At 32.8% G+C, this 22,067-nt stretch overlaps 5 protein-coding genes across 5 annotated transcripts; 3 read left to right on the plus strand and 2 right to left on the minus strand.

Annotated features, from left to right (window-relative positions):
• Positions 1-3,079: 3,079 nt before the first annotated feature.
• On the plus strand, positions 3,080-5,560 carry GAC1 (protein phosphatase regulator GAC1; the record flags this gene model as incomplete). The annotated part of the gene is made up of 1 exon (XM_020195292.1): positions 3,080-5,560. One exon carries the CDS (start codon positions 3,080-3,082, stop codon positions 5,558-5,560), a length of 2,481 nt encoding a protein of 826 aa, XP_020044956.1.
• Positions 5,561-6,489: 929 nt separating this feature from the next.
• ASCRUDRAFT_82572 (uncharacterized protein) lies at positions 6,490-6,663 on the minus strand (the record flags this gene model as incomplete). Its single annotated transcript, XM_020194745.1, has 1 exon — positions 6,490-6,663. One exon carries the CDS (start codon positions 6,661-6,663, stop codon positions 6,490-6,492), a length of 174 nt encoding a protein of 57 aa, XP_020044957.1.
• A 2,564-nt stretch (positions 6,664-9,227) lies between these two features.
• On the minus strand, positions 9,228-11,045 carry ASCRUDRAFT_9999 (uncharacterized protein; the record flags this gene model as incomplete). Its single annotated transcript, XM_020195293.1, has 1 exon — positions 9,228-11,045. One exon carries the CDS (start codon positions 11,043-11,045, stop codon positions 9,228-9,230), a length of 1,818 nt encoding a protein of 605 aa, XP_020044958.1.
• A 6,218-nt stretch (positions 11,046-17,263) lies between these two features.
• Positions 17,264-19,212, plus strand: YCS4 (condensin subunit YCS4). The gene has a single exon (XM_020193955.1). The coding sequence runs from the start codon at positions 17,307-17,309 to the stop codon at positions 19,197-19,199; it is 1,893 nt and encodes a 630-aa protein (XP_020044959.1). The 5' UTR covers positions 17,264-17,306; the 3' UTR covers positions 19,200-19,212.
• Positions 19,213-20,281: 1,069 nt separating this feature from the next.
• On the plus strand, positions 20,282-21,750 carry MVP1 (Mvp1p; the record flags this gene model as incomplete). Its single annotated transcript, XM_020190902.1, has 3 exons — positions 20,282-20,487; positions 20,610-20,680; positions 20,822-21,750. The coding sequence occupies 3 exons, from the start codon at positions 20,282-20,284 to the stop codon at positions 21,748-21,750; spliced, it is 1,206 nt and encodes a 401-aa protein (XP_020044960.1).
• Between the last annotated feature and the right edge of the window lie 317 nt (positions 21,751-22,067).

Consider the following 22,067-nt stretch of genomic DNA (forward strand, 5'->3'; position numbering starts at 1 on the left):
TCGATTTGTGGTGATGATGAAGGTGAAAAAGAGATTAAACCCGCAAGCTAAAATTGGATTTTTATGGGGTGCTGGGCAAGGTGCAAAAAGAAGATAAGACAGGTTTTTGTGTGGAGATGGAAATCCTGAAAAGTGAAGAAATTGAGGAGAGGCTGTTGGATCAGGAGGATATAAGGTTTTGTGCATGCAGCATTCTGTGGATAGAGCAGAGTTTTAGAAAATAAGGTTAAAGAAGATATTGGGAAAGAATTTGTGTACAGCAGAGTTTCTTTTTTTGGCTTTTTGAAAAACCCTGTGAGATCAGGCGAAAGTTTAATGAGAGGATGTCGTTTGAGATTGGTTTTGTATGGAAGGTGTTGATAATTGAAGGTGGTTTGGAGAGAATTGGCAGTGAGAGCAAGAGGAAGTGAAAAATAGCTGGCGTTGATAAACTCACAAGCTGAAACTGGAACTGGGATGTTATGGCTCTTTGTTTGCTAAAAGTTAAGATGGCGGTCGCAGTGGAAGGTAATTGACCAATAAAAAAAAAAGGATGATGATGATGATAGTGGTGATGGTGATGATGGTGATGATATTAATACTACAATTACTATTTGTAATTACTATTTTGCTGATCTCTTCTGTTTTATAATTTTATTTTTAATGATAACATTATTAATATTGTTATTAATATTAATAATATTTTGGAAATTGTAAAATGGATAGACATGAGCAAAGAAACAAGGATATGGTCTAAAATAAAGAGAAATTGTAATGGGATTGAAATTGAGATAGAAATAAATTGAACTAATTGAATTGAAATTGAAGCTGAAGATTTTCGTACTTTTAAGAGAATAGAGTCAATAAATGAGAAAGAAAGTGATACTAAAAATGATATACTAAATTTCTGATAATCAATTTCTTATCTCATAAAAATAGATAGTATGAGATAGTATGAGATAGTATGGCAGTGTAGGTTATTTTTATTGTCTGTTTTTCTTTTTGTTAATGATTTTTCTTTTTAAGATAGATTGATTAGTGAAACGGGCCAATAAGAGGTGGGTATTGCGATATTAGATTTGTGACTAAAATCGATATGATGAATTAATTATTTAGTTGAATATTTGATTGAGTATTGAATTAATCCATCAATCGAGTTCCTTTTTTGTTTTTCTTTTATTTTTTTGTTATTTTATTTTATTTTATTTTCTTTTCTTTTTTCTTTTCTTTTCTTTTTATTTTCTTTCATGTTATTTTATTTTTAATTTGCTTTGCTTTGCAAATCGAAATCAAACGAAATGTGGGGGAATTGGATGGATTAATTTAGATCGAACAAATGAGTATTGGATAAATATTTGATAAGTATTTGATAAATATTGGATAAATTGGGAAAAAGAAAAATGGGAAAAAAAAGCAATTTTCAAGCAAATTGGAACAACTTGAAAGGTGAGTCGATACAACAGTAATCTAACTTACAAGGATTGAGCCAACATTCAACACAACAAATAAGTCAATAAATAATCAGTTACATAATTGATGGATCGATCAATTGAATCCACTGTTTCCCCACACAAAACAAGCAAGAGAAAAATAAAACAACAAATAGCAAATAACAAATAACAAACAATAAACAACAAAAGCGAATGAAAACTGTTGGATCCAGATAAAACCTTAGAAAACAGCTGGATGAATAAAGTAGAACCGTAACTACTGTGTGCAAATACTGCAATTTTGTTACTGGCAATTGACCACAGCGGCTTGATATTTTCTTTGGGTGGATCAATGAGATTTATAAAATCACTCGACTGCAGGAAACAGAATATGGGAACCCAACAATCCAAGTATATACAGAAACGGAATTGTCAGACTGGAAAATGGACGCAATAAGTGAATAAAAATCAATAAATGATTAACCAGAAGAACTAACTTTGAAGATTTCCCGACACAGTAAGCGAATTGGTTCACACACAAAGAACAAAACTCAATTGAAAAGGATATGGGCCTCGAAAACACCAACAGAATACCAGCGGAGCTGCACAAAAGCCTCCAAAAACAGCAACAGCGCTCCCGCAGGAGCAGCCCGCGAGCCCAAAGCACCTCCGGCACCAGCCCAGCGGGCAGCACGCCCGCCCGCACCGGCCTGGTCTGACCCGATCGGGCATTTTCAACAGGATGCGTTCCCGTGTTATCGGGAGGGGAGCACAACCATCCAGGAAACGCTGGAGCGCCCACTCCCGAACAAAACAAATAAAGTTGCCTTATGAACACGCTACTTGAAAACCGCGTGAGACAACGCTCTTGCGGCGGCTTGGCGCAGCAGCCATCTCGCGGCACATGACCACCCTACTTGCGCGGTGCGGATTCTACAGGTGCGTGTCGCCGCGCTGCTGCTTCTGGCCGCACCTGGACTGTCCTGATACCACAATTTTGTCCTGTTAGTACGGGAGTGCGACTGCAGGCGCGAGGCTTACCGCATATTCCCTAACCACTCCACTTTGGCAACTGAAAAAACACCTCAAAGATAACAAAAAGCCCAAAAAAAGTGAAACCCCTTGCACAAAATTTTCTTTGTTGTATCCCAGCTGAAATTTTTTATTAAATTTTTCCCAAAAAGTATATAAAGATTGTCCTTTGGCTGTGGGTTCGCCTTTTTTTTTATTATATTTGTTTCGATTTGTATAAGAAGGATCAGAAGTATCGCTTTTTTATCTTGTCATTGGGTTGTATATTAACCATTTTGTTTACTCTCATCTAAACCACAAGATATTCGGGTTTCCAATATCTTTGTTAATCTCTACTTTTTCCTCCATCTCAAGATACTAGTTTGATACTCTTCTACTTTTTCTACACATCCACATTCACATCCAAATCTCCTTTTTTTTCTTATCATTCTGTTGACTCATCGACTTGTCTCTACTTTGCTTTTTGCTATCCATTTCATCATTTCCACAAAAATAACATCATCTCTTAAAAACAAACTCGCCTCCTTTTGTTTTGTTTTTCTCTCACCAATTCTTTTTTTTCTTTAGATTAATAATATCAGAAAAAAATCAATCACTATCAACAGCCTTTCTAGTTCACAACATAACACAATAAATAAATGTCCTTTTCTTCAAACTCTCTCATACAAAATCGCCCACAGCCCTTTTTGTCGTCCACTCTAGCAACCTCAGACATGTTTCAAAGGTCCTACAACTTTACCGCCGACACTTCCTTCTGCCCAAAGCCTGTCTCAACCGTCAACACTAAACAAAATAACGAAAATATAATCTCCCAAGATGACTACGATAACGACGATGCCACAACCATCATGGATCCTTCAGATCTCTCCAATTGCTCATCCCCTGACTCTTTAGCAACTGTAAATATCTCTTCAAACTCATCTTCCTCTTCTTTAGATCTGGATTATGATCAAATCCAATTCCAAAAAACCGGCATCTACTACTATCAAAATAATCAAGCTCAAATTAAACAAAATAATAATCAAGCCCAAGCTCAAATTCAAAGCCAAAATCACTACACTAACTATATCGAAAACTCAAAGCTTTCTAATAACGCTTTTTCTACTCTAACATCCATAACTAACGCTTTTAACAACAACGCTAACAACAATCCTATCAAAATCGATCAATTTAATCAACTTTCCCATAATAACAATAATAATAACAACAACAGCAACAACAACGACAAAAATAAAAATAACTTGTCCCTTCAACCACTTGAATTAAGCAGCTCAAACAGCTCTCTGAACACCATCATCCTAGACCAAAACCAATCAATCACTCCCTCAATTGCTACAAACTTCTCAACTGAAACTCTAACTGAATCAACTATAACTTCTGACTCAAACAACACAATCGCTACCAACACCACCAACACTACTGCCACAACTAACAACGATGATAACTCAACCTCCTTATCTCTCACCACACCAACCTCTCCAATCATACCAATCAAAAAATTAAAATCTTCTCTAAAATTATCAACCTTAAAAAAAGATGACCTCAAAAGATCAAACTCAATGCCCTCCCTATCTAAAAAATCTGTCAAATTTAATCACAAACTAGAAGATGTCCGTTTTTTCAATAAATTCGATAAACCCCTAAGTGTCAGAGATGGTGACTCTACCTGTTCAAGTGAAGATGACTACCCCTACAATTTGGGCTCCCACAGAAATTCCGCAGACTTTGACGTGGACATCTTTGGCTACTCAAATGCTCTCAACATCTTCAACAGAAACCTGATCAACGACGATACTGATTCTTATATCAAATTTCGCAAATCGAACTCAATCTCTTCTCAAAACTCTCTTAGAAAATCAAACTCTCACATCCACAACAGTTTTTCATCCCTTTCTTCTCCTTCCCAGCAAAAACATCACAGAAGAGCTAAATTTGATATTAGCTTTTATGACGATTACGAAAGTGATGATGAACTAAGTGCTTTTAACTACTCCTTTCCTTTAAACAACTCTAATGCTCATAATATCTATCTCAACTCAAAACAAAATCAAAAAGTTAAATCAAAATCAAAATCAAAATCTAAAGTTGGCTCTTGGAAAATTAAATCAACAAATTTTGATCGTCTATTATCAACCCCAAGATTAGTCGACACCTCTTCAGATTTGTCCTCAAACATTTGCTTGGAAACTATTTTCTTATCTTCATCCCCAGACTCAATCACCCCAGTTAAATATTCCTCCCCTTCTTCCTCCAATAATGCTTTAATTTATTTAATTGGCTTGATTCTGGTTAAAAATATTGCCTACGATAAACGTGTCACCATCAAATTAACTTTAAACAACTGGTCTACCTTTAAAGAAGTCGAAGCTACCTATTTAAAATCCGTCAATAACCAAATTGATAAATTCAAATTTGCTTTAAATTTAAACGACTTGGATTCAATGAAATTAGGTAAATTAAATCTACAAATGTGTCTAAATTATCAAGTCAATAACAGCAACTACTGGGATAATAATAATAATTCAAATTATGAACTTTCATTATCAAACTCTAAACACAAAGCAAGAAAATCTTCTAAAAAGGAAGTATCTGAGAAAAATCTTGAATTGCTCAATAATTTATTAGCCAATAATAACGATAATAATAATAACAACAACAACAATTCAAAAAAACCAGCTAGATGCTTCCCAGAAGATGATGTTTATACCTTTGGCGGTTGCAAGACTCCAACAAGCTCTCCTTTAAATTTGACTAGTCGCTACACATTTGATTTTACTAGTCAAACAGGTCTTTACATGGAAAATGATGATTCAGATGATATCAATGATCTCACTTCTTTATCTCTAAGTCAGACCACAGCCAAGTCTTCAAATGACCCTCTTAAATTGTCAAAATCTCAATCGTTTACTAATGACACATTTAGCTCTTTTAATTGCGACTCATCTGGATTTGGTTCGTCTTTAAAAGATATTTCTAATGATAATAAATCACCAATTACTTCATTATCAAAATTAAATGATGAAGCTCCAATCAAAAAGGCTTTACCAATTCAAATGAATTCAAAACTTTACAATGACATTTTGAATAGTTATTGCTTTTATAAAGGTGATAGCAAATAGGTAATTGAACATTTTCAAAACCAAATAATCAAAAAAAAAAAAAGTAAAATAATAATCAGTTTTATAATTGTGATGCTTGCTAAAATTTTTTTAATGATTGCTTAAAATCAAATTTTATATTCATATTAAAAAATATACCTATTGGATAGAACAAAGAATAATATCACTTTCCTTTTATTTCCTTTTATGTTAATTTATTTACAATCATTGACCGTATTGCATATAAAATTCATGGGTGGCCTTCAAATTTAAGGAATATTTCGAGGTAAAAAGTAACTGTACTATACAATTTTAAGTGCTCACCGAATAGTTTTTTATTTAATCCTTCATTTTTTTTTCCGTTGCTACATTGTTTTTTTCTTTTCATTATTTTTAAGATTTCCTTTTTTTATTTACTGATTTGCTTCTCTTAGGTTTTAACGTTTTTGGTTAAATAGTTTTATATATCTTGCTGGGATAAAGCTTTTATTACCATATTATTCGGGTTAATTAGGTTGTGTCTGCTGAGCAGCTTAATTTGATTACAGAAATAATTGGTGTTGGCTACATAGTGATTTGTTTTTATAGTTTTTTTAATTCATTCATTAATTCTCTGTTCTTTGTTAATTATTATTGGAAATTTTAGAAAACAACTATGTCGTAAAAGACAGTACAATACACCTCTGTAGAAGAAAGAAAGGAAAAAGTACGGAAACACAGGATTTGAGCAGAAAAAAACTAAACTTTCAACAAGGGAACAGAAATTGCACAAAATACCCAAAGAAAAAGAAAAATTGGTTGGACAAAACTAAAAATAAGAGCAGCTTTAAGCTTTTTGCTTTTCGAAAGAATAAATAATAAAAAACAACTTTCTTGTTGGATTGGTGAAAGTGGACAGTAACTTTTAAGGTTGCCGGATCAAAGAAGATCAAACTTTGCAAAAGTTGAATTCAAGAGGTGAATTCTGGAAGTTTTCCACTACAGCTCCAGGCTATAACAGAATAAAGGTGTTTGTTATTGAATCCAACAAGCACAAACCAAACAGCGAGCTGTTGTGGTTGTTGATTTGTCTCTGGTGTCGTTGATGGGGGAGCTGGGAGACGTTTAATGTTGATTTCAGACATCTGAAGAAGCTCGACTAATTTCTCTGGCTGAGAGCTGGAGTTTCACTGAGAGATTTTCACTCATTTCTTAGCTGATGGAGGCTGTTTTGCTAGAGCTAGCAACGTTGGTTGTGGTGCGAACTCCTCGCAGCACTCTGCGAATCAGCAAATGCAGCAGGTTCTATCCACATCCCACACTTGTTGGAATCAAAACAGAAACAAAGAAAAACAAGGGAAGATAGATTTGCACTCCAACAGTTTATTAATAATTCAAATAATTTTTAAGTACACCTAGAAAATTCTTACAACTTAATCAATAAACCAAAATATTATTAGCTCGTTACCAACATAATACCTGAAAATGATTATAAATGATAAAAAACGATTAAAAATGTTTTAAAGCTGCTGCAAATATTTTCAGATATTTTCAAGTATTCTCAAAAACTTATCAAAAAGGCAGTAAAATCCATTCAAAAATTGATTTGTTGTTTCCACATCTTTTTTTAAACATACAGCCAAGTTTAGTTGGAATTCTGTTGCGTTTATGACCTAACGAATGTTGATTAGCATATATTCAAACGCTTTGCTTTATTTTAATAATCAACTGTTTATCAGTGTTTATTAATAAATATTAATAAATATTAACAAACATTAATATTCATTAGCTTATTTCTTCCTATAATCCATTTGTTTTTCATCAGTTTTTAGCGATTTAGGTTTGAATCAACAACTTCTGCTTACCAACTCAAGATTAAACCAATACATGTTCAAAATAACCAGGAAACCGACAAATACAAGCCTCTGACCAGCTTTATTGCCAACAAAAGAAAAAAAATGCCTATTATCGCTATCGTATTGCATTGTTTTTTGCATCTTTTCAGATTTATTCTCACTTTATCACTGTTAATGTGCTCAAAAAAACCAGCGCTCCAGAACACGCGAAGTTATGCAGGTACATGCGGTATTGAAATCCACCCTTGTGGAAGACCTTTGCCTGAATTTTCGTTTTGTTTTTTGCAACCACAAAATAATCTGCTTCGAGCCTTAAAAACTATAGAAAATGCTGGACTATTGTTTTCTTTCTTTTTCTTGTACCGGTTCTTTCTCAATTCTACAGTTCTATCATATAATTATGAAATTTTAAGCTAATAGAGTTGGAATTTTGTTTTAATTTGTCTCATTTTATTTAGTCACAAATGTTTTATCGGTTTTTTCTTTTTTCTTTGATTGGAGTTTGAAATTGCACCATTTTGCTAATTGAGTTATATAACCATGCTAAGTGTTTCTCTAACACATTTACACATTTGTATATTCACTTCCAAAACTCAGTTTTCTGGAAGTTATAACCAATCAAAGTACTTTATCCAAGACTCATGGTGTTTGGTGTGATTCACTCTGTCAACGAATAATTTTTATCATGTATAAATGTCTATTTTCAAAATATATCAACAATACATGATTAAAACTGGTTTTGTAATAAGACCAATGACCATGTTTTTTTTTCCTATGAACATAAAATCATTTATAAACTTGACTCAATCTGCCTCAAATCTAAAAAATTATGATTCAACTTCTTAATTGTATCGAATAATTCCATACCTTAAATTCAAAATACTACAATACCGCTTTTTATACTTTGGTAAAAATGAAACTTAAAGATCGAAAGCGGACATAAATTATGGAAGAAAATAACGCAGAACTTAGGGTTCTACTCCATTTGTTTGGTACACCTGCAGCACCAGGATTGTGATCAACAAAACAGCGTAGAAAATAGAAAGCGTCACCTTATATTTTGCGTTTGATGCAGATCGTATATTTCTGCATGCTCTGTGCATAGACTGCGAGTAGCGCATGTAAACTTGTATCTATGTATTGTGTATACATGGCATTCATATAGCGCATATGCATGCAGGTGACTCAGTCGGCCTGCCAACTTTAAAAATCAACGTTTGCACCTCTAAAATCAAAAAAATAATAAAAAGCGGTCAATATCAATCCAAGACATTCAAGACACTCGATTAATAAGCCCAATTGATATGAAACCTTTTGTTTCGGAAATTTTCAGAGCTCTGAAAACTGTTTTAAAATAGCACAGGCACTTTGATCCAGACCTTGATTTAAACAAGGCAACATATTACTTTATCGGAATGAAGAGTAAGCAGGAGAAACAATAAACAAAAGTCTCTTTGAATTTTAATAGTCGACAGAATCCACATAGTACCAAATCGCTTTTAATAAGATTTCATTAATCCACTGAATAGTCGATAATTTTACCAATAATTCGTTCTCACAGCTATTTTATTTTTGTTTTTTTTGTTATTTTTTTTTGTTTTTATTTTTATTTCTTTTATTTTGTTTCTTTTTTTGTTTTTTGTTTTGACCTCAGATAAACCATCCCACTGATTCTACAGTCAGATCAGGATCCTATTATCGCTTGATTCCACTAGTTCCATATCGTTAAAACAGGATTTTTTTCCTTATCAAAATTCAAAAAATTAAATATTAAAAATACTAGACCAGAAAATAGTTATAAAAAATTTATAAACAAGTCAAAAAAATTAAGTACATATATTCAAATCTTCAAACTACAATTGTTTAGTTTCAAAAGAATCCAATGCAAACCAACTAATCACTGCTGCCAAAAACCCACCAAGAAGAGTTTTATCTCTAGTGCTTAGTTTGGCCTCTGCAGATGTTTCGTTTTCTTTATTATTCGATTTTTCTTCAACTTTGGGGGTTTCCTCGGATTTTGGCTCTTCTCTGATTATATCTTCTTCTTTAACTATCGGTTGTTCTTCAATAACCGATTCTTCGGTTTTTGATGATTTCTCAGCTATAGATTGTCCAACTACAGACTCCTCAACTTTTGATGACTCATCAACTATAGGTTCTTCTTTAACTATAGGTTCTTCAACTTTTGATGATTTATCAACTATAGGTTGTTCCTCAACTTTTGATGATTCCTCAACTATAAGTTCTTCTTTAACTATAGGTTTTTCAACTATAGGTTTTTCAACTATAGGTTTTTCAACTTTTGATGATTCTTCAGATATTAATTCTTCAATCTTTTGCAGTTCTTCAACCTGTTTTACTTGCTCATCTTTTTCAGTAGACTCATCTACTTCATTTTTATTAGTTAATTCATATTCCAAGGTACTATCATTGTTTTCCAATTTAAATTCATTAAACTCAGAAAGGTTCTCAATGGAACTCTTTTTAAGGGATGAACTGTTATTGTCTTTTTGAGATTCTTCGATATGACTGCCTTCAAATTTTTTCACAGGCTCCTCTGATGATTGTTCAGCTTTTATACTTGCTTGTTTTTCTTTTATTTCTTTGTCTATCTCCTTTTCACTTTCAATGAAATTATTTTCAGGGAGAGGGTTTCCATCAATACTAACCTCCAATGAATCTGGTCTTTGAATTTTACTGTGGAATAAAGAATATGTTGATACTTCTGATTCTTTAAATCCCACTAAATCCTCCCCGTCTATTTTTTTCTCAGTTTCAAGAGATATATTGTTATCTACTATAATATCATTTCCTAAAATTTGAACGGGTGTTTCATCAACTGTTTTGACAATAGGTTCTTCTATTGGTTTGATTTCAACAATAGGTTCATCGAATTTAAAATCTTGTAAATTATTATCGGAATCAGCTTTAAATGCTTTATCGTTTGAAATAAAATCCTCTGTATCCTTTGAAATTGATTCATTTAGATTTGTTTGAATGGCATATGTGTTATCTTCTGTTTTCAAATCTGTAACATTCTCTAATGATTCAGATTTGCTTACTAAAACGTCAGAGTTAATCAAAACATCTGAATCACCATTGATAGATATTTCGTCTTTTTTAAGCCCAGTATCTTCAGTTGCAACTTCACTCTGCTTTTGAGATTCTTTTAAAATAGAATCAAGTTGAGCATCAATTTTAGGGCTTTCTTCAGTTTGCACAAATGAATCACTTAAGGGAGCTTCATCAGGAAGGTCATCAACTCTTTTAATAACAGGTTCAACAGGAGCAGTAAAATTCAAAGAGTCACTCCTTTTGCTAGATTTTGCCAGCTTCTTTTTAGATTTCTTAGGTTTTTTTGATGAATTTTCAGATTCGCTCACTTCTTTGGATTGATTGTCGTTGGCAAAAACGTGTTTGTCACTGTTTCGTAACAATTTTACCAAATGGTCTTTTTTCTTTCCTTCAAAATTTATGTTTCTAAGCTGACATTCATCTTTTAGTCTTTTGACAGTCCAATTACCATACTCTTTGGTTTTGGAATTGCCAGATGAAGAGTAGTATCTTGACCAGGTCCCTACTGAATCACATCCAGAAATTGTAAGATATCTAGTGGTAGATAGGGTAGAGTGGTTGATGCACCTTTTGGCTGAATTTCGAATCAAAGACATGTTGATCGATCGATATCTCGCAGTCAAATAACCTCCAACAGAACAAAGTGATCCAACCTCGAGGCAAAAATGGGTCTTATTCAAAAACAAAACCAAAGAAAAAACTCTCACTTTTTTTGATTGGCTCAGGATAATTTCAGGTCACGTGTATTTTCACTTGATGTGAACCAACTTTTTTTTGTTTCTCAGCTGGAAGTGAGCAAAATCTGACTGAAATCAAGTTGAATCAAGTGAAATCAAGTGGACTAGCGACAATAAACAAAATCAATGTGTGAGAGCTTTATACACATAATTGTTGGCGAATCACTGAATCGAGTCTTCGCCTAGTTGTTTTCTTAACTGTTCAATTAGATTCTTGTTTTCAGCCTCCAAATCCTTTATTCGTTTTGTGAACCCATCAGCTTCGATGGCTCTTGTTTCTCTCTCCTTCTTGAATTTGTTCGTCATTACACTTATTCTAAGCTCTTCTCTTGGGCTCGAGCTGCCCTTTTTTTTATCCACCACAACGTTTATCGGGTCAAATTGACTGGCCAATGATTCATCATCACTTTCGTTGCTATTAGGTTTTTGAACAACAAAGTTTCTGTTTTTGTCTTCAATTTCTTTAAGCTTTTTCTTCAAAGTCGAAATATAGGCTTTCATTTTTTTGTTTTCAGAAGCAACACCCGATAATTTGTAACGTGAGTTGTCTGAGACAAGCGATTCAGAAGATGCTTTTTGATGGTAAATACATTCTCCAATTAATTTATCTGCAGCTTGGTAGAAATAGTCGTGTATGGTGGAGCCTAGGTATTTGATTTTCTCGTGATTTTTACGACTCAAATCATCAGCCTCTCCATATTCTTTGAACTTTTTGATGCTTCGTTCAACTTCACGCAATGATCTTTCATCAAAGATTCTATCAAATGAAGCTTTTTGCTTATCAAAATACTCTACTACCAAATTGAATAATTCTTGGTATTTCTGCGTTAGATACTCAATGTGTTCTTTTAGGTTATTTATATTTGATTTCAAAATTTCGTTTTCATTTTCTAATGGCATGATCACTTGTTTTTTCATTTCTTCAATAGCAAAAGCTAATTTGGCCTTTTCAGCACCGATTTCTCTTTGTTTCTGGGCAGCATTTTCAAGTCTTTGTTTGATTTCTTTTATTTCTTTTTGATATCCATGAACTAAATCAGAGACCTTTAATGAGGTTTCTAGCTGCTTCTTAAGCTCCTTAATTTTTGTGTTTTTTAACTCGTTTGTCTTTTCAAGATTCTCTATTTTACTTATATATTCATCAACTTTTCGTTTACTTATTGTAATCTGACTATTTTCTTTTATCAAGTCTTGAATCTCGGTATGAAGCTTTTGAATTGTATTCACTTTAGAACTTTCAGATTCCTTATATGTGTTGTGAATATTGTCAATTTCTACAGTTTTATAGGAAAGTTGTGTCTTCAATTTATTTATCTCTCTTTTTAGATCTGGAACAATTTTTACTTGATCCTTAAGTTGTTCAGTTTGGTTTTGAAGTTTTTCCAATTGAAATTTAGTTTTTTGCAATTCCAAAAGGCTAGTTTTATCAACTGTCAAGTTATTAAAAGCATTGTTTTTGACATTGTTTTTTGGTACAAGAACATCGCTTTGGGGACTTTTTTCAGAGGAATATTGTGTATAACTTGAGGCAGTAGAAACTCTTGAAGGTTTAGAAATTCCAGTAACAGCACTTGAAACATTACTAGTTGTGCTGATTTTTCTCAAATTATTATTTGTATTGCCGTTGTTAGGCTTTTTGGAATCTAGCAGAGAAGAAATATGAAAAACTGTCAATGGCGATGGTGATGATGATGGTTTTTCTGCTTGAGTATGAGGTAATGATAATGGTTTTTCTGTCTGAATCTGAGGTGATGACAAAGGACCTCCCTTTGAATTAAATCTATCGATTAGCTGATCGTAATCTTTTTTCAATTTTTTATATCCATTCAAGACATTTTTAAAACTGTTGTTTTTCTGTTCTAATCCATGGTTTAATCTCAGAAGTTGATTATTTTTTTCATTGATAAGATCTAAATAATCGTGAATTTTCTCATTTAAATTCTCATTAATTTCCATAACTCTTTTAAGTTTAGTTTCAACATCTAAATATCTAGACCTTACATCACTAGCAAATATTTCAAATTGATCAACCGATTGTAAATTAATATTTGAGTCTGAGTGTGGCAGATTACTAAATAGATTGGTTTGCAACTCAAACAATTGATTTTTCAAAGTATCTATTTGAGAATTTTCTGAATCAGCTATTAAATTCAAAGCAATCTTGATTGTGTTGAGCTTATTTTCAATGGAATCATTGTTTGAGGGATCATTTAAAGCATCTAACAATGGAATGTTATCAGCGTAGTTATTTGATTGTGCTAGAAAATATATTATATCATCTAGACAAGAATCATGACTAGTCAAATCATCGTTTAATTTACTGATAAGTTCTTCGTCTGAAATAATTCGGTTTTTGTGCTCATCAAGCTGAAAATTCAAATCTTCATTTATCTTTCTTAAATTAGTCAAGTCATTATTTAAAGATTCAATTTGAGTGTCTTTAGTTTTACAACTTTCACAATTTAATAATTGTTGTTCTTTTTCTAGAATTTGTAAAATTATATTTTTATAATTCTTGTTATTAGATTGGTTTATGATGTTGTTTAATAGGTCTGTTAAAATTTTTTGCTGTAATTTATAATTTGTAATTTGTTTTTGTAAATCCTCTAATTTGTTTGAGGAGTTTATTATCTTCAAATTTTTATTAATTTTTTGATTACCATTACTATTATTATTGTTATTATTAGCACTATAATAAGAATTTAAATTTGAAAAAGTATAGTCCAATTCGCTGTCATCATGTAGTTGTAAAGAGTAATCAAAATTTCTTCGATGTTCTAAAGATGATAAACCTATGATTGGCAATGTTCGCGTGGGTTTTTTGTCGTTATTTTTATTAATTGAGCTTATGGAACTAGCGCAATTTATATTGTTCATATGATTATTCTTTGTTGTATTATTATTGCTGTTTGATGTTACAGTAGATAATTTTTTATTGATTATTGGGGTAGTAAACAACTTTCTTGGTGAAAAAGATTTAGTCAAGTTTAACATAAAATTATCATCGGGTAATTTTTTGTATTTTGGGCTTTGTCTTTTAAATGATTCAGGAGTTTTGTTATTATTTATTTTATTTTCATTTTCATTTTCATTTTCATTTTCATTTTCATTTTCATTTTCATTTTCGTTTTCATTTTTGTTTTGATTAGGACTTTTGATTTGAACTTGGGCTTTTTTTGGAGTTTTGTTTTGGTTTTGGTTATCATTGTTTTGATTATTTGTAGTATCTGTATTTCCATTCTTTATAAGATTTTCGTTTATATTTGTATTTATATTTTTTAAAACAGTATTTTTGTTTTCTTTTTCCAGATTGTAACCATGATCTGTTAGATCTAAGTTGTTTAAATGATAGTTTAAAGCATTGATCTCACATATCTCGCTTGTATCATTTATGTTATTCATATCATTTATATCATTTTGATTTTTAACTTCATTGGTGAAACTTACATTTTGGTTGGCTTTCGTGAGGTTCATATCAATGGATTGATTCTGATCTTTTTCAACATTCAAAATATCACTACAGTCAGAAAGACTAATTGAACCTAGTCTATAATCTAAATTAAAATTATTATTGGAGCTCTTTATAATTGGATTAAGTAATTTTGTATCAAAAGATTCATCACAATCACGATCTGGTTTGTTATTTTCATGATTGATTATATTTTTGTGCAAATTATTTACACCTGCTTCATCTTGAAAGGAATTATGAAGTATTGCATCAAGGTGATTAAGACTTTCGTTCAGATCAAGGTAATTGTTGTTTGAAACATAGACTTTGTCTTGAAAACTATCGTCTATATTTTCAGCAGCATTATTTGGAACATAGGTATCTATTATAGCATTGCTGGATATTTCTGTGGATGTGTTTGTGATATCATCAAGATCGAATCCAGCACTATAATGTTGATTATTGCCCATTTCGCTTTTCAAAAAACTGCTGTTTATTCCACCATTAACAAATTCAGCTATCTGCTGTGCCCCTACTTCATTGTGTATCCCTTCTAGTCCCTTGCCATTGAGCTGATTGTCGCTATTGTTAAGAAATTGCCCATCCAACTTTATATTGTTGGGCGAATGTAGACTGCCCTCGATATGCCCAGTATCTGTCAAAGTGCCAGCTTTAGACCCAGAAAGAGTATCCATTTGCTCTTGTAGTAATTAGCTCATCCACAGCCAATGTTTACCATTCAAGTAGCTAGAGCAGCTCAGAGATGTGCTGTTGGTCCAAACTCAAAGTGTGTTTTGAACAAAAACCTCGTTTTACTGTTTTCATTTATCTTGAAAGAGACCCAAAAACAACAAAACCACCACTGTGGATCACGCAACCCTTTTCTGCACTTGTGAATGCGTCTGCACAGTATCGCATGTGAGTGCTTACAGGGTTTGTTTTTTGTTTTTTGTGATGAAAACAACCAAGTTGAGGTTGGATAAACAGTTAGAACAACCACCGGCACTGCCACCAAGCTCTGTACCATGAATTTCAATTTGTCTCAGGCTTTTGCTGAGTTCCAGGCTGCTGAGAAAAGCTCATACACTGTTAACGATCCAGAATACCACCTCAATGCTGCCAACGATGCCTTGGCCTATTCCCCAGAAGCCGTTGCGAGAGAGGAAGTCTTTGAACAGTTGCAAGACCTCGTCCACGCCTATTCTACCTTGACTAATAGCCAGCAGAAACAGTTGGCCCATCTTGTCTGCTCTTCTGTCAAGTCTTTGGTCCCCATAACAGATCAGGTGGTTGAAGGAAGCGATACTGAATCCTTTGAGCAGCACAAAAAGTACTTGGAGCTATACGGCTACTTGATCTATTGTTTGTTGACGTTTTTATACTTGGAGAAGATTCCCAGTTCAATTTCAAATTCAAAGTCAACCAAGAAAAACAGTTCAGCAAATACAAATCTACAAATTTTCAAAAACAATTGCAAACAAATCGAAATCATCATGGACTCAGTCACCTTAATTTTAAAAATCAATCTATCAAAATTATTTCAAACCACACCGGAAAGAGACCTATTTATTTCTTTATTTACAAAACCAATTTACTCATTAATGGAAAACGAGCAGCGAATCAAGATTGAAACCATTAAGAAATATATGTTTAAGATAATCTCGATATCTGTTAAATACCATGGTCATGCATCAGCTGCAAAAGCTTCGATTTTGCAAAATTTAACTTATTATTTCCATTTAAATTCAATGATGGCAGAATTGCTAAAAGTTTTAAATAGTGAATATGATTACAATCAACTAGCCGAAGATGTCTTGAAAGAAGTTAGCAATAATCAATTTGATAGTAATGACACCAATGGACCCAAATCAATTGCTGCTTTTATTATCAAATTATCCGAATTGTCTCCTCAATTGGTATTAAAACAAATGCCTGTCGTTGCTAAATTATTAGATAATAATTCTCAAACTTTAAGATGCGCAGTCGTTGAATCCTGTGGAAATATCGTTGTTGATATTTGTAAAAACCAAGAGACATTTGACCGTTATCAAAAGCAGACTGAGACTTTATTAGACTTATTACAAGAAAGATTTAAAGACCAAAATCCCTTTGTAAGAACCAAGGCCATTCAAGCTTTAATTAAAGTAACTGACTCACCCATTAAGTTTAATGATAGAAGAAGAGATTTTATTAAATTAGCTGTCAGAAGCCTTGAAGATAGAAGTTCACTAGTTCGTCGTTATGCGATTAAGTTTATTTCAAGTTTAATTTTAACACACCCTTTTAGTTTTTTACACAATAATTTGAAATTGTCATCGTGGCTAAAAAACCAGGAACTTACTAAACAAGAAATTAAAAAGCTTAAAAATTATTTGGATAAACAACAAATAGACATCAATGCATCATCAATAGAAAATGATCAATCAATTGAAGATATTGCTGTTCCTAGTCCACTAGAAGACAATGAAGATAATAATGATAGTAATAATAATAATAATGAAATTGAGATTGAAGGTAGTGATGATGAAAATGAAAATGAAAATAAAACTAGAAAAAAAGATAAAGTCACTGAATTTAATAATAATAATAATAATAATAATAATAATAATAATAATAATAATAATAATAACAATAACAATAATTCAATTAGAACTAAAACTGAATTTTTAAAAATGGTTTATACTTTGAAAGTTTATAATGACGCGATTAAATTCATTGAAGCTATACAAAAGGGAACTGAAATTATATCAAAATTACTATATTCGAAAAATAGAATGGAGGTATTGGAAGCAATGAATTTTTTTGTTTTAACAGATGCATATGGAATTGAAAATTCTAATTTAGGCATTAAAAAAATGTTGCATTTAATTTGGATGGGTGGATCAAATGATGAAGGCAATAGTATTTCAAATCATTTGGTGAATTCTTATAATACATTATTTTTAACCACTCCCGAAAAGATTTCCACACTTGAAAAAAACGCTTTTATTGCTAAAAATCTCATCAAGTTAACATATGATACATCAATGGCAGATTTGGCCTCGTTGGAGAAGCTTTTGTGTGCCATGTATGAAAAAGATTTTATTAATGAGTCGGTCGTTAATATTTTATGGCAGATATATACATTTAAGGAAAAGGATTTTAGTAAGAAACAACGCTGTGGTGCTATTATTGTGATTGGGATGATTTCATTTATTGACAGTGAGATTGCAGTAAAGGGAATTGATGCATTGCTTAAGGTAGGATTGGGTAAAAAGGGAAGAGAGGATTTAATGTTAGCAAAATATAGCTGTATTGCATTGCAAAGAATTGTTCCAATGAGCAAGATTGAAAAAAACGAAAGGAATAGAGCAATGAGGAAGAATAAGTTGTTAGATGTTAACAAAGAAAATGAGGCACTTGAGAGATTAAGTAAAATGATTTATTTGTATAATGAAGATGCTGAATGGTTCAGTGTTGCCGAACAAGCTATAAATGCGATCTATTGTATTACGAGCAATGCAAATACGACATGCAGTGAAATTATTAAGAAAAAAATCCGAGCTGTGTTTGAGAATCCTAAAGAAGAGGAAAAACAAGTTATTGGGTTATCACAGTTGTTGTTTATTGTGGGACACATCTCTATAAAGACTATTGTGCATTTAGAGAAATGCGAAGCAATATTTAAAAAGAGGAAAATTGAGTTAGAAATGGAAAACGCTAAGAGCAAGAAGAAAAATAAAAACAGCGCTGAAGATGATTTAGAAATGATTGGAGCAACAACCGAAGATGATTTTACGGAAGTTATTAACGAAGTTAGGGAAAATGAGTTGTTATATGGAACAAGCTCGATATTGGCAAGATTTGGACCACTAGTGAAAGAAATTTGCAGTAAAGAGGAAAAATATCAGGACAAGATGTTACAGAGATCAGCAGTTCTTTGTATGTGCAAATTTATGTGTGTATCAAAAAGATACTGTGAAGATAACTTGGATTTGTTGGTGTACATAATGGAGAACTCACCAGATCCAGTGATTAGATCGAACGCAGTGTTGTCTCTAGGGGACATGGCAGTTTGCTTTAACAATTTGGTTGATGAAAAAACGGACAATCTTTATGGATGTTTGCTTGACAAAGACCTCATGGTTCAAAAGACGTGCATGATGACAGTGACCTTTTTGATCTTAGCTGGACAGGTGAAGGTGAAGGGCCAATTGAGTCAAATGGCCAAATGTTTGGAGAACAGCGACCCAGCTATCTCAGATATGTGCCGGATGTTCTTCCAGGAGTTGGCTACCAAGGACAATGCCATCTACAACGGGTTCATAGACATCTTCAGCGGGTTGTCGAATGACAAGGAGATTGAGCGAGACTCTCTCAAGCGTATACTCCGGTTCCTCATTGCGTTTATCACGAAGGAGAAGCAGCAGAAGCAGCTCGCCGACAAGCTTGTGCAAAGGTTGAGCAGGGCAGAGAGCGAAGAGGAATGGAAGAACGTTGCCTTTGTACTCCAGACGTTGCCTGTGAAGAGCGACCAGATCAGCGAGGCTCTTGCTGCGAAGTACAAGAGTATGGCAGCTCGCTGAGCAGCAGCACCACCACCACCATCCTTATTGTGATATCTTATCAGAACTACCACCGCCAAGGATCCAAAGCCAGGTCTAGACCCGTGTCGATCCGCACCAGTGGTCTCTTTATCACGTGCAGTCTACTGCAGCTGCGGAAAGGCCTGGTGTGAAAAAGGCGCTGTTCCGAGTCCAGTGAAGAAGGTGCTGCTTCTGCTGCTTCTGCTGCTTCTGCTGTTTCTGCTTCCCGTTGCTGTCTGTTAATTGCTAATTGCTGCTTCTGTTTCTGTCTCTTTTCTCTGTTTATACTCATAATGTCCTTGTTTGCATCCACTGAGCCCACAGACCCTTGGAAATCTCCCAGCGCTACTGCTGCCTGGCCAACTTCCAACAACAACGACATACCTCCTTTGTCGTCTACTATTCCTTCTTCTTCGCCATTGATCAACTCCTCTAATACCCTATTCAACAATTCGGACTTGAACTTGAACATCAACATAAATAACAACATATCATCCCACTCCAAGACCTACTACGAGGACGATAACGATTCCTCAATCGACAACAATGAGGATCTATCCAGACTAATTAAAAAAATCAAAAAGGTTCCTGTTCCTTTATCTTATACTCAGTCTTTCAAATACTTTCGCCCAATTGATGGCTTTGTAAGCTTCGACTGCTTGGAACTAATCTTTGAAAAATCAGGTTTGAATCAATTATCAATGGAAAACATCCTCAATTTAGTAACAAAAAATAACTCAATTCAATTCATGTCCATAAACGAATGGTTTTGGTATATACTAATGGCCTTAATCTCTCTAGAACAAAACAACTTGGGCTCGGGAAATTTCCAAAATTTAGAGAAAAATATACATAACTTACCTGATTTAATCCTCTCCGATACCACAATTACTTTAGATCCAAACAACAGCTCTAACAATAACTTGTCACTATCCAATTCTAACTCAATCAGTAACAATTCCTCTACAAATAAATTAAATAACATTTGGGATGACGACATAGATAATATCAACTCAAATCCTTTAGGTTCCTCAATCATAACTTCAAATAACTCATCAGTAAATAACGCTTTATCCGTCAACATGGACAAAATATCCACTTGGAATAATCAAGTCAGAGACTCTTTCAATCCAAACTCCGCTGATTTCATAAAAGTTACTGAAATCCCTGAAAAAGAAGGCCTACTATTCAAACACATCAACTATTTAATTGTCCACAATGCTCCATTGGCTGATACTGATTCAAACAATGGAAGAAAAGTCATTAGAAGATATTCTGACTTTGTATGGTATGTCATTTCAAAAATCAAAAATCAAAAATCAAAAATCAAAAATCAAATCAAAATCAATCTTTTCATTATACTTTACTCTTTGTTTCATAAACTAACTTCATTTTTCTTTTTTTTAACAGGTTGCTTGAAATTCTTTTGAAAAAATACCCATTCAGATTAATTCCTGAACTTCCTCCCAAAAAATTTTCTGGTATGTCATTTTCTATCTTTTTATTAAATCTATTATGAATTTATTTCTCTTTTTTATTTTTTTATTCTTTTATTCCTCATTTCCAATTTTATTTTTGTCCCTTTTTGATCTAACATTGATAACTAATAATTCCAGTTTTAGGCTCCAGTAATGATAATTTATTTCTTCAACGTCGCCGTCATGGTCTCCAACGCTTCTTAAATCAACTAATGAAACACCCAATTCTATCAAAGGAATCTCTGGTCATTATGTTTCTAACCGTTCCAACTGATTTAAATAGCTGGCGCAGACAAGCCAATGTCGATACAAATGAAGAATTTAAAGGCAAAAGAATCTCAAAAAACTTTATTAAAAACTGGCACCCAGATAACCAAAAATTATGGAAACAAGCCGAATTTTCAATAAAAGACATGTATGAAAACTGGTTTAAAATTTGCATTCTAATCGAAAGAATCGAAAAGAGAAAAGAACAAATTGCCTACGATAACCTAAAATTCAACTCAATCCTAAATGGCTTCATCGATGTCTCAAATAAAATATACTCAGTTGAATCAAGCGATATCTCAATGATTAACGCTGGTCTACAAAACGTCAATCTTCACATTTCAAATAGCGCCTCATTATACAAAGACGAATCACATAACCTTGACATCGGAATTATGCATGAATTTAAAACATTTCAAGATTATATAAACTCTTTAAGAGGCCTATTTGAAAGACTAAATAGATTGGGTGGAAACACAATCTTTCAAGCTAAAAAAAGAGTCGAAATAAATACAAATAGATTTAACGAAATTAAAACAAAACCCGATGTTAGAGGCTCAGAAGTTGATAGGCTAATCCAAAGCATTAACAGAGATAAACAAGATATTATCAGTCAAACTAATAGAGATTGGTTAATAAAAGAATGTGTTCTACATGAATTTGTCATGTTCCAGGAAACTCAATATAAAATTACAAAAATCTTTCAAGAATGGGGAGCAGATAGGTTAAAATATGGTGAATTGCAGGCCGATAATTGGAATCAAATGTGTAACCTATTACAACAAATGCCCTATAATAGACAATAATCTGGAATTTTCTTTTAAAATAAAACAAAAAATTGAAAAAAATTGAAAATAAAAGCCCAAACACAAATTAAATTTTATTTTCCCAAAAAATTATCCAATTTATTTATCTATTTATTTATTTCTCGTCTACTTTCTTTTTTTAATTTCCCAATTACTTTTTATTTCTCATCTTATGCATCGAAATTTTTGTTTTTCCATTTTTATAACACTCTAGTGGTGATTTGGCCAGTATATATATAATGACTAATTCAAGTATTATAATAAATTATTGTATCGAGTTCAAAACAATTTTGTGAAACAAAATAAAGGACCTCTGA

The sequence above is a fragment of the Ascoidea rubescens genome, assembly GCF_001661345.1.
Source record: "Ascoidea rubescens DSM 1968 unplaced genomic scaffold ASCRUscaffold_16, whole genome shotgun sequence".
Lineage (NCBI taxonomy): Eukaryota > Fungi > Ascomycota > Saccharomycetes > Ascoideales > Ascoideaceae > Ascoidea > Ascoidea rubescens.

Excerpts from the sequence above, each read along its gene's own strand:
- YCS4 (XM_020193955.1), top strand. The coding sequence starts at position 17,307 with ATGGTTTATACTTTGAAAGTTTATAATGACGCGATTAAATTCATTGAA.